Source organism: Scyliorhinus torazame, chromosome 13 (assembly GCF_047496885.1).
Source record: "Scyliorhinus torazame isolate Kashiwa2021f chromosome 13, sScyTor2.1, whole genome shotgun sequence".
Taxonomy (NCBI): Eukaryota; Metazoa; Chordata; class Chondrichthyes; order Carcharhiniformes; family Scyliorhinidae; genus Scyliorhinus; species Scyliorhinus torazame.
Genome location: NC_092719.1, coordinates 92,232,452 through 92,244,552, shown reverse-complemented (window position 1 = coordinate 92,244,552; position 12,101 = coordinate 92,232,452). Strand labels below are relative to the sequence as shown.

General features: G+C 46.1%; 1 protein-coding gene across 2 annotated transcripts in view; it reads left to right on the top strand.

The window, feature by feature from the left end:
• Positions 1-12,101, top strand: part of dld (deltaD) — a 139,390-nt gene that overhangs the window by 79,767 nt on the left and 47,522 nt on the right. For both annotated transcript variants that reach the window (XM_072471962.1, XM_072471961.1), the window contains 2 exons: positions 565-755; positions 2,533-2,703. In XM_072471962.1, the coding sequence (XP_072328063.1) occupies positions 565-755; positions 2,533-2,703 (362 nt within the window). The remainder of the gene's footprint in view (positions 1-564; positions 756-2,532; positions 2,704-12,101) is intronic.

Here is a 12,101-nt window from a genome sequence, read left to right as displayed (position 1 = left end):
TGGAGCTTTTGAGCTGCCAAGATGTTTTTGTCGTCCTGAGCATGATTCCTAAAGGTGACCTAACATGTGACTAGCCTCTATCTTACAAACTCTTGGGTCTCATACTTTGTACTCCACCTGTTTGCCCTGCTTGTGAGTGAATGATGTCCCAGGCAATGTTCCCTCTGATCTGTATGGATGTGCGGCCATGCAGCCATCTAGAATGTACCATACAGGGAGCAAAGAGGGCACTCGAGTGCAGTATCTTTAGTTGCAGCATGCGCAACTGCACAGCAATATTCAATAGGCCACACAGTGCAGCAGATGGACCACATACATTGAAGGAAGATTAGAGGAAACTTCAATGAAGCAGCCTCACATGTCAACAACAGTCTGTAGCATCTGCCTCTTTCCCTGACAATGTGATTCCTCGAGTGTAGGAATATCTGCACCAGCACCACTGCCAGAGAGGGCGAAATGAAACCAGTGTTCTTGCTGCACTCCTCCCTGCTGTGTTATTGAATGGCTTAGTGTGTTTGTTGCAGTAGTGGGTATTTGGGAGCCATAATGTTCATCTGTCTCCAGGGCTCCGTGTGGCAACGACTTGGCTCCGAAGTGACAGCTATTGAATTCTTGGGACATGTTGGAGGAATTGGCATTGACATGGAGATCACAAAGAATTTTCAGCGCATTCTTCAGAAGCAGGGTCTGAAGTTTAAACTCAACACGAAGGTTACTTCAGCAGCTAAGAGACCTGATGGAAAGATTGATGTTTCGTGAGTATGAAATGCAAATGTATCTAGAATGGATTAATTAGGGTTCATCAAGAAGTGCTGGAAACTGCACATCACTCAGGAAAAAGATAATGTTGTGGAGGAGAATGCTGAGCTCCAGGTAAATAGATTAGATGGCATTGAGGTACGTAGGGAAGAGGTGTTGGCAATTCTGGACAGGCTGAAAATAGATAAGTCCCCGGGACCTGATGGGATTTATCCTAGGATTCTCTGGGAGGCCAGGGAAGAGATTGCTGGACCATTGGCTTTGATTTTTATGTCATCATTGGATACAGGAATAGTGCCAGAGGACTGGAGGATAGCAAATGTGGTCCCTTTGTTCAAAAAGGGGAGCAGAGACAACCCCGGCAACTATAGACCGGTGAGCCTTACGTCTGTAGTGGGTAAAGTCTTGGAGGGGATTATAAGAGACAAGATTTATAATCATCTAGATAGGAATAATATGATCAGGGATAGTCAGCATGGCTTTGTGAAGGGTAGGTCATGCCTCACAAACCTTATCGAGTTCTTTGAGAAGGTGACTGAACAGGTAGACGAGGGTAGAGCAGTTGATGTGGTGTATATGGATTTCAGCAAAGCGTTTGATAAGGTTCCCCACGGTAGGCTATTGCAGAAAATACGGAGGCTGGGGATTGAGGGTGATTTAGAGATGTGGATCAGAAATTGGCTAGCTGAAAGAAGACAGAGGGTGGTGGTTGATGGGAAATGTTCAGAATGGAGTTCTGTCACAAGTGGCGTACCACAAGGATCTGTTCTGGGGCCGTTGCTGTTTGTCATTTTTATCAATGACCTAGAGGAAGGCGCAGAAGGGTGGGTGAGTAAATTTGCAGACGATACTAAAGTCGGTGGTGTTGTCGATAGTGTGGAAGGAAGTAGCAGGTTACAGAGGGATATAGATAAGCTGCAGTGCTGGGCTGAGAGGTGGCAAATGGAGTTTAATGTAGAGAAGTGTGAGGTGATTCACTTTGGAAGGAATAACAGGAATGTGGAATATTTGGCTAATGGAAAAGTTCTTGAAAGTGTGGATGAGCAGAGGGATCTAGGTGTCCATGTACATAGATCCCTGAAAGTTGCCACCCAGGTTGATAGGGTGGTGAAGAAGGCCTATGGAGTGTTGGCCTTTATTGGTAGAGGGATTGAGTTCCGGAGTCAGGAGGTCATGTTGCAGCTGTACAGAACTCTGGTACGGCCGCATTTGGAGTATTGCGTACAGTTCTGGTCACCGCATTATAGGAAGGACGTGGAGGCTTTGGAACGGGTGCAGAGGAGATTTACCAGGATGTTGCCTGGTATGGAGGGAAAATCTTATGAGGAAAGGCTGATGGACTTGAGGTTGTTTTCGTTAGGGAGAAGAAGGTTAAGAGGAGACTTAATAGAGGCATACAAAATGATCAGAGGGTTAGATAGGGTGGACAGTGAGAGCCTTCTCCCGCGGATGGAAATGGCTAGCACGAGGGGACATAGCCTTAAACTGAGGGGTAATAGATATAGGACAGAGGTCAGGGGTAGGTTCTTTACGCAAAGAGTAGTGAGGCCGTGGAATGCCCTACCTGCTACAGTAGTGAACTCGCATTGAGGGCATTTAAAAGTTTATTGGATAAACATATGGATGATAATGGTATAGTGTAGGTTAGATGGCTTTTGTTTCGGTACAACATCGTGGGCCGAAGGGCCTGTACTGCGCTGTATTGTTCTATGTTCTATGTTTCAGTACATAAAAGTACATTGAAGTCTGAAGTATTTTATCTGCTTTCTCTAGTTTTGAGGCAGCAGCTGGTGGAAAGGCAGATATGATGACGTGTGATGTGTTGCTAGTGAGCATTGGACGTCGGCCCTTCACTGACAATCTGGGACTGCAGGAGGTGGGGATTGAAGTCGACAAGAGGGGTCGAATACCTGTAAACAATCGTTTCCAGACAAAAATTCCAAAGTAAGTGATCCTTTTGCATGGCTATAGAATTATTGAATTCTCCTCTCTACAGATATTCTAGAAAAAGCGAGATGACTGTGGACCATTCAGCATGTATCTCTGTGTTACCAAGCTGTGGATAGTTGAGAATGTAGTAACAGGAATTGGTTGTGTGGCCACTTGAGCATGCTCAGCCAATCCGTTATATCACAGCTGATTTGTGACCTAATTCCCATTTACCCGCCAAAGTAAGTAGCAGAGTTCAGCTTGGCAGAGCTATGTTTCGACAAAGTACTTGAGGAATTTAGTGCATGAGAGAACTCTGTACAGTGAGGAAAAGAGATTTTGTTTTGGACATAAAAACAAGGAGCAATGTGAGTGATGACGTGAGAGACAGCAAGACCAGGTGAATAGGTGGTAATTGTTTCTATTTAATTGTTCGGTATGTAAAGACACGACAAGAAAATAATTCACATCCTGGATGCTTCTAATGTCCTGGATAACCATCGTATAGGAGGCGTCAGCAGCTGGAGCAGCTCGTGGTTTGGTGCTGGAGTTGTTATAGCGCATTCAGATGGTTCAGAGCTTTGTGACAGCATGTTTAATACACAAGCACAGAGGGGAAAAGAAGATGAGGGCCATCAAGCAGGTAAAGTAGGGATTCCATACTCTCCAATTGGGATGGGAGCCTGAACATAGATTCTGAAGGGAGTGGATCAAAGTTGGAAATGGAAACTTAGTCAGCAAGTATGGAAGGTTGAAGAAACAGTCCATAAAATAAGCAACAGGTATGTTATTCAGTGATACATCACATGCAAGTAATCCAGTGAGTAAGATAGATGATTTGATGGTACAGATAGACATTTGGAAGAATGATAGTATAGGTATTATTGGAACAAGGGATTGGCAGTTCAACAGCGTTTTCAGATGGGATAAATTTGGGGAGGTGCTGGCGTAGTGGTATTGTCAATGGACTAATAAACCAGAAATCCAGGGTCATACTCTGGGGACCCGAGTTTGAATCCTGCCACTGCAGATGGTGAAATTTGAATTCAATAATAATCTGGATTTAAAAGTTTATTGATGACCATGAAACCATTGCCAATTGTTGTAAAAGCCCATCTGGTTCACTTTAGGGATTGAAATCTGCCCTCCTTACCTGGTCTGGCCTACATGTGACAACAATGTGGCTGACTCTTAACTGACCCCTCGAGGGCAATTAGGGATGGGCAATAAATGCTGGCCCATAAACAAATTTTTTTAAATGTGCACAGGACAACTTGGTTAACAGTGAGGTCGAGTGCCTTGGGCTACAGAAAGATATTGACGGGATGGTCAAATGGGTAGAAAAGTGGCAGAACGGGCAGCACGCTGGCGCAGTGGTTAGCACTCCAGCCTCAGAGTCGACAGCCCAGGTTCGATCCTGGCTCTGGATCACTGTCCGTGTGGAGTTTGCACATTCTCCCTGTGTTTGTGTGGGTTTCGCCTTCACAACCCAATAATGTGCAGGGTAGGTGGATTGGCTGCGCTAAATTGCCCCTTAATTGACAAAAATGAATTGGGAACATAGTACATACAGTGCAGAAGGAGGCCATTCGGCCCATCGAGTCAGCACCGACCCACTTAAGCCCTCACTTCCACCCTATCCCTGTAACCCAATAACCCCCTCCTAACCTTTTTGGTCACTAAGGGCAATTTATCATGACCAATCCACCTAACCTGCACGTCTTTGGACTGTGGGAGGAAACCGGAGCACCCGGAGGAAATCCATGCAGACACGGAGAAAGTGCAGACTCCGCAGTTAGTGACCCAGCGGGGAATTGAACCTGGGGACCCTGGGGCTGTGAAGCCACAGTGCTATCCACTTGTGCTACTATGCTGCCTAAAATTTATTTAAAAAAAGAAAAGTGGCAGATAGAAATTAACTGAAAGTGTGAGGTGATACACTTTAGAAAGAGTAATGTGACAAGGAAGTATTCAATGAATGGCCTGACACTGGGAAGTTCTGAGCAACAAAGTGACCTTGGTGTGTTTGTTCACAGATCTCTGAAGGCAGAAGGGCAGATTAATAGGGAGGTGAAAAAGGCATATGGACATTTGCCTTTTTCAATTGAGGCATGGATAACAAAAGCAGGAAGGTCATGTTAGAGTTGTATAGAACTTTGGTGAGGCCACAGCTGGAGTATTGTGTGCAATTCTGAAGACCGAGGGGTGACCTGATCGAGGTGTACAAGATTATGAATGTCATGGACAGGGTGGATAGGGTGTAGCTGTTCCCCTTAGTTGAAGGGTCAGTTATGAGGGGACACAAATTCAAGGTGAGGGGCAGGAGGTTTACGGGGGATTTGAGGGAAATAGGGTGGTGACGGTCTGGAATGCACTGCCTGGGAGGGTGGTTGACATGGGTTGCCTCACATCCTTTAAAAAGTACCTGGATGAGCACTTGGCATGTCATAGCATTCAAGACTATGGGCCAAGTGCGGGCAAATGGGATTAGGTAGGCAGATCGTGTTTTTCAAGCATCAGTTCAGACTCGATGAGCCGAAGGGCCTTTTCTGCACTGGATTGATCTGTGATTCTGTGAAAATGTACTCCAGGTCCCCAGAGATAAAGGAGCAAACGTGTAGACCAATTTCTGGAAAACACAGAAGCAATAATATAGTAATAATAGGGGATCCATACTAACCTAATGCAATTGGATAGAATCAGTGTAAAGTATGTATGCGACGAATGTAAGAAATGGTCATGGTTTAAATTTTTTGCAGTAATATTATTAAAAATTAGGTGAAGATGCATAGAGCAGTATGACTGCGAGATGATTAATGTCGTAAAAGTGAGGTAATCATTGATTTGCAGGTTCTGCGAATAGATTTTGATAGCATTTGTTTTCAGATAGCTAGCTAATGGAATATTGTTTATGTTTGAAGGACCCCAGCGTTGCAGGTAATTTGAGAGGTATTGCGTTCGGTCCTGGCTAAACAAGTCAAGGGACATCACGTAAGAAGAGGCAAAATAATATCTTCTGCTTTGGGTGCTCATGGTGCAGTTAATGGGAGGAACCAGGTCTGTCTGAAAAGGCAGTTGGTAGTAGAGCACTCAACTGAACAGAAGTGTTTCAGCTTGGTCCTGGAAAGATTTTTTCTCCAATGATTATGCACAGATGAGGCAACACGGTGGCGCAGTGGTTAGCATTGCTGCCTCACGGCACCGAGGTTCCAGGTTCGATCCCTGCTCTCTGTACTGTCCGTGTGGAGTTTGCACATTCTCCTCGTGTTTGTGTGGGTTACGATCCCACAACCCAAAGATGTGCAGGGTATGTCGATTGGCCATGCTAAATTGCCCCTTAATTGGAAAAAATGAATTGGGTACTCTAAATTGATAAAAAGAAAAAAAAAGATTATGCACACAAAAGTGAATCACCTGAATAAGTTGGAAATTTGGTGTATGTGAAAACTCAATGCTGAGAGGGAAGGAAGTGCTTTTTATTTTTTTACCTCACAGCTGGAATTCCTTTGTCTTCAGCCTCAGAGGCTGTAACTAAATAAATTAAATTAAATAAGGTTAAACAGGCATAAATGGTGGTGTGTCGTAACTGCAAAATCGCATTGCAGTCCCAGACAACCATGCCTGCGGTTAGTGTCTGCAGCTTGGGCAACAGCAACTCCGCAACAGAGCCAGAATCTGGGTCGCAGACATTGCAAGATAGCAGGATGGAGGAGATTTGGCTGGACAATTTTTGTTCTAAGGCAGTCACATCCCTTTAGATTAAGTCGAACTTTAGATTTGGTTAATGGTCAGGGACAGGAGGGTGTGGCTGCAAATTGGGCAGGTATGGGGATCTAGTGTGCAGCGGTGAAGGAACCTTAATCCTCGACTTGATGCTGTCACAGACATAGAATTTACAGTACAGAAGGAGGCCACTTGACGCACCGAGTCTGCACCAGCCCTTGACTTAAGTCCACACCTCCACCCTTTCCCTGTAACCCAGTAATGCCACCGAATCTTTTGGGACACTAAGGGCAATTTAGCATGGCCAATCCATCTAACCTGCACATCTTTGGACTGTGGGAGGAAACCGGAGCACCCGGAGGAAACCCACGCAGACACGGGGAGAAAGTGAAAACGCTACACAGTCACCCAAGGCCGGAATGAAACCCGAGTCACAGAATAATACAGCGCAGAAGAAGCCCTTTGGCTCATGGAGTCTGCACCAACACGTGAAAAACACCTGACCTGCCTACTTAATTCCATTTGCCGACATTTAGAACATAGAAAAATACAGCACAGAACAGGCCCTTCGGCCCACAATGTTGTGCCGAACCTTTGTCCTAGATTAATCATAGATTATCATTGAATTTACAGTGCAGAAGGAGGCCACCCGGCCCATCGAGTCTGCACCGGCTCTTGGAAGAGCACCCTACCCAAGGTCAACGCCTCCACCCTATGCCCACAACCCAGCAACTCCACCCAACACTAAGGGCAATTTTGGACACTAAGGGCAATCTATCACGGCCAATCCACCTAACCTGTACATCTTTGGACTGTGGGAGGAAACCGGAGCACCCGGAGGAAACCCACGCAGACACGGGGAGGACGCGCAGACTCCGCACAGACAGTGACCCAAGCCGGAATCGAACCTGGGACCCTGGAGCTGTGAAGCAATTGTGCTAGCCACAATGCTACCATGCTGCCCTTAAGAACAAATTAATCTACACTATATCATTCTACCGTAATCCATGTACATATCCAATAGCTGCTTGAAGGTCCCTAATGTTTCCGACTCAACTACTTCCACAGGCAGTACATTCCATGCCCCCACTACTCTCTGGGTAAAGAACATACCTCTGACATCCCCCTATATCTTCCACCATTCACCTTAAATTTATGTCCCCTTGTAATGGTTTGTTTCACCCGGGGAAAAAGCTCTGACTGTCTACTCTTGACCCATAGCTTTGAATGTTATGACATGCCAAGTGCTCATCTAGGTACTTGTTAAAGGATGTGGGGCAACCCACCTCTACCACCCTCCGAGGCAGTGCATTCCAGACCGTCACCACCCTCTGGGTAAAAAAGCTTTTCCTCAAATACCCCCTAAGCTCCTGCCTGTGACCTTAAAGTTGTGTCCTCTCGTAACTGAACTTTCAACTAAAGGGAACAGCTGCTCCCTGTCCATGCCCCTCATAATCTTGTACACCTTGATCAGGTCGCCCCTCAGTCTTCTCTGCTCCAGAGAAAACAACCCAAGCCTATTTAACCTCTTCGTAACTTAAATGTTCCATCCCAGGCGTAAAGCCTCTGCACCCGCTCCAGTGCAATCACATCCTTGTGATTTGTGGTGACCAGAATTGCACACACTACTCCAGCTGTGGCCTCACCAAAGTTCTACACAACTCCAACATGGCCTCCCTTGGGATTGGTACTTGGGACTACGATGATGTGGTCATTACGGAGACATGGTTAGAACAGGGACAGGAATGGTTGTTGGACGTTCCGGGGTATAGATGTTTCAGTAAGAGTAGGGAAGGTGGTAAAAGAGGTGGAGGAGTAACATTGTTAATCAAGGATAGTTGAACGGCTGCAGTTCGAGAGGGATCTGCCTACTGAGGTAATATGGGCTGAAGTTAGAAATAGGAAAGGAGCGGTCACGTTGTTAGGAGTTTTCTATAGAGCCCCAAATAGTAATAGAGATGTGGAGGAAGAAATTGTAAAACAGATTATGGATAGTGTGGAGGTCTCCGGGTAGTTGTCATGGGTGACTTCTACTTTCCAAATATTGATTGGAACCTCTGGTGGTCAAACAGTTCGGGTGGGGCAGTTTTTGTACAGTGTGTGCAGGAGGGTTTCCTGACAGAATATGTGGATAGGCCGACGAGGTGGGGCCACATTGGATTTGGTACTGGGTAATGAACTGGGCCATGTGTTAGATTTGTTTGTGGGAGAGCACTTTGGAGATAGTGACCACAATTCGGTGTCTCTCACTATCGCAATGGAGAGGGATAGGGCCATACGGCAGGGCAAGGTTTATAATTGAGGGAGGGGTAATTATGATGCGATTAGACAAGAATTAGGGAGCATAAGATGGGAACAGAAACTGTCAGGGAAAGGCACAAATGAAAAGTGGAGCTTGTTCAAGGAACAAATACTGCGTGTCCTTGATGGGTATGTCCCTGTCAGGCAGGGAGGAAATGGCCGTGTGAGGGAACCATGGTTCACAAAAGAGGTTGAATGGCTTGTCAAGAGGAAAAAGGAAGCGTAAGTAAGGATGAGAAAACAAGGTTCAGTTGGGTCACTTGAGGGTTACAAGGAATGAGCTTTAAAAAAAAGGGCTTAGGAGAGCTAGGAGGGGGCATGAGAAGGCCTTGGCGGGTCGGATCAAGGAAAACCCCAAGGCTTTTTACTCTTATGTGAGAAATAATAGAATGACCAGGGTGAGGTTGGGGCCGGTCAAGGACAGTAGTGAGAACTTGTGCATGGAGTCTGAAGAAATAGGAGAGGCGTTGAATGAATACTTTTCTTCAGTGTTCATCAAGGAGAGGGGTTGTGCTTTTGAGGATGAGTGTGATACAGGCGGGTAGGCTGGAGGAGGTAGATGTTCTAAGGGAGGATGTATTCGCAATTTTGAAAAACCTTAGGGTCGACAAGTCCCCTGGGCCAGATGGAATATATCCTAGGATCCTTTGGGAGGCAAGGGATGAGATTGCAGAGCCTTTGGCTTTGATCTTTGGGTCCTCAATGTCCACGGGGATAGTGCCAGAGGACTGGAGAGTGGCAAATGTTGTTCCTCTGTTCAAGAAGGGGAATAGGAATGACCCTGGTAATTATAGGCCGGTTAGTCTTACTTCGGTGGTCGGTAAGTTAGTGGAAAAGGTCCTGAAGGTTCGGATTTATAACCATTTAAAAAGATGCAGCTTAATCCGGGATAGTCAACACAGATTCGTGAAGGGTAAGTCATGCCTCACAAATTTGATTGAATTCTTTGAGGAGGTAACTAATTGTGTAGATGAAGGTAGAGCAGTTGATGTTGTATACATGGATTTTAGTATGCCGTTTGATAAGGTTCCCCATGGTCGGCTCATGAAGAAAGTAAGGAGGTGTGGGATCGAGGGAAATTTGGCCAATTGGTTAAGTAACTGGCTATCACATAGAAGACAGTGGGTGGTGGTGGATGGAAGATTTTCAGACTGGAGACCAGTTACCAGTGGTGTACCACAGGGATCAGTACTGTGTCCTCTGCTAATTGTGATTTTTATCAATGACTTGGAGGAGGGGGCTGAAGGGTGGGTCAGTAAATTTACCGATGACACCCAAGACTGGTGGAGTAGCGGATGAGGTGGAGGGCTGTTGTAGGCTGCAAAGAGACATTGATAGGATACAGAGCTGGGCCGAAAAATGTCAGATGAAGTTTAACCCTGATAAGTGTGAGGTGATTCATTTTGGTCGGAAAAATTTGAATGCGGATTACAGGGTCAACGGCAGGGTTCTGAGGAATGTGGTGGAACAGAGAGATCTTGGGGTTCATGTCCACAGATCTCCAAAGGTTGCCACTCAAGTGGATAGAGTCATGAAGACGGCCTATAGTGTGTTAGCATTTATTAACACGGGGCTTGAGTTTAAGAGCCGTGGGGTTGTGCTGCAACTGTACATGACCCTGGCGAGACCACATTTGGAATATTGTGTGCAGTTCTGGTCACCTCACTATAGCAAGGATGTGGAAACATTGGAAAGGGTGTAAAGGAGATTTGCCAGGATGCTGCCTGGTTTGGAGGATAGGTCTTATGAAGAAAGGTTGAGGGAGCTAGGGCTTTTCTCTTTGGAGGAGAGGAGGATGAGAGGTGACTTAATAGAGGTTTATAAGACGATGAGGGGGATAGATAGAGTGGACGTTCAGACACTATTTCCTCAGGTGGATGTAGCTGTTACAAGGGGCCATAACTAAGGTTCAGGGTGGGAGATATAGGAGGGATGTCCGAAGTAGATTCTTTACTCAGAAAGTGGTTAGGGTGTGGAATGGACTGCCTGCTGTGATAGTGGAGTTGGACACTTTAGGAACTTTCAAGCGGTTATTGGATAGGAGCACACCAGAATGACAGGGAGTGGGATAGCTTGATCTTGGTTTCGGACGAAGCTCGGCACAAGATCGAGGGCCGAAGGGCCTGTTCTGTGGTGTACTGTTCTATGTTCTCCCTGCTTTTGTAAACTATGCCACAATTGATAAAAGCAAGTGTTCCATATGCCTTTTTCACCACTCTATTAATCTGCCCTTTTGCCTTCAGAGATCAATGGACAAGCACGCCAAGGCCCATTTGTTCCTCGGAACCACCCAGTGTCAGGCATTCATTATACTTCCTTAAACTAGTATGGCAGGGGGATGGGTACCGGAGCATTGAGGGAGTACTAGGGAATAGGACCAGTATGGCTCTTGAGGAAGAGCAGACAGGGAGATGTTGCTGAAAACAGCGGGAATGGTGGCCTGAAGTGCATATGTTTTAATGCGAGAAGTATAACGGGTAAGGCAGATGAACTTAAGAGCTCGGATTAGTACTTGGAACTATCATGTTGTTGGAACTATGATGATTGACAGCTAAACGTTCCAGGATTTAGATGTTTCAGGTGGGATAGAAGAAGATATAAAATGGGTGGAGGAGTTGCGCTACTGGTTGGGACGAACATCACAGCTGTACTGTACCTCAGAGGGCAGCGAGGCTGTATGGGTAGAGATAAGGAATAAGTAGGGTGCAGTCACAATGTTGGGGGTTTACTACAGTCCACCCAACAGCCAGTGGGAGATAGAGGAGCAGATAGGTAGACAGATTTTGGAACGGAGCAAAAGCAACAGGGTTGTTGTGATGGGAGACTTTAACTTCCCCAATATTGACTGGGACTCACTTAGTTTGAGGGGCTTGGACGTGGCAGAGTTTGTAAGGAGCATCCAGGAGGGCTTCTTAAAACAATATGTAGATAGTCCAACTAGGGAAGGGGCTGTACTGGACCTGGTATTGGGGAATGAGCCCGGCCAGGTGGTAGAAGTTCCAGTAGGGGAGCATTTCGGGAACAGTGACCACAATTCAGTAAGTTTTTAAAAAGTGCTGGTGGCCAAGGATTAAGAGTGGTCCCAGGGTGAATGTGCCAAATTGGGGGCAGGCTAATTATAACAGTATTGGGCGGGAACAAAGAACAAAGAAATGTACAGCACAGGAACAGGCCCTTCGGCCCTCCAAGCCCGTGCCGACCATACTGCCCGACTAAACTACAATCTTCTACACTTCCTGGGTCCGTATCCTTCTATTCCCATCCTATTCATATATTTGTCAAGATGCCCCTTAAATGTCCCTATCGTCCCTGCTTCCACTACCTCCTCCGGTAGTGAGTTCCAGGCACCCACTACCCTCTGCGTAAAAAACTTGCCTCGTACATCTACT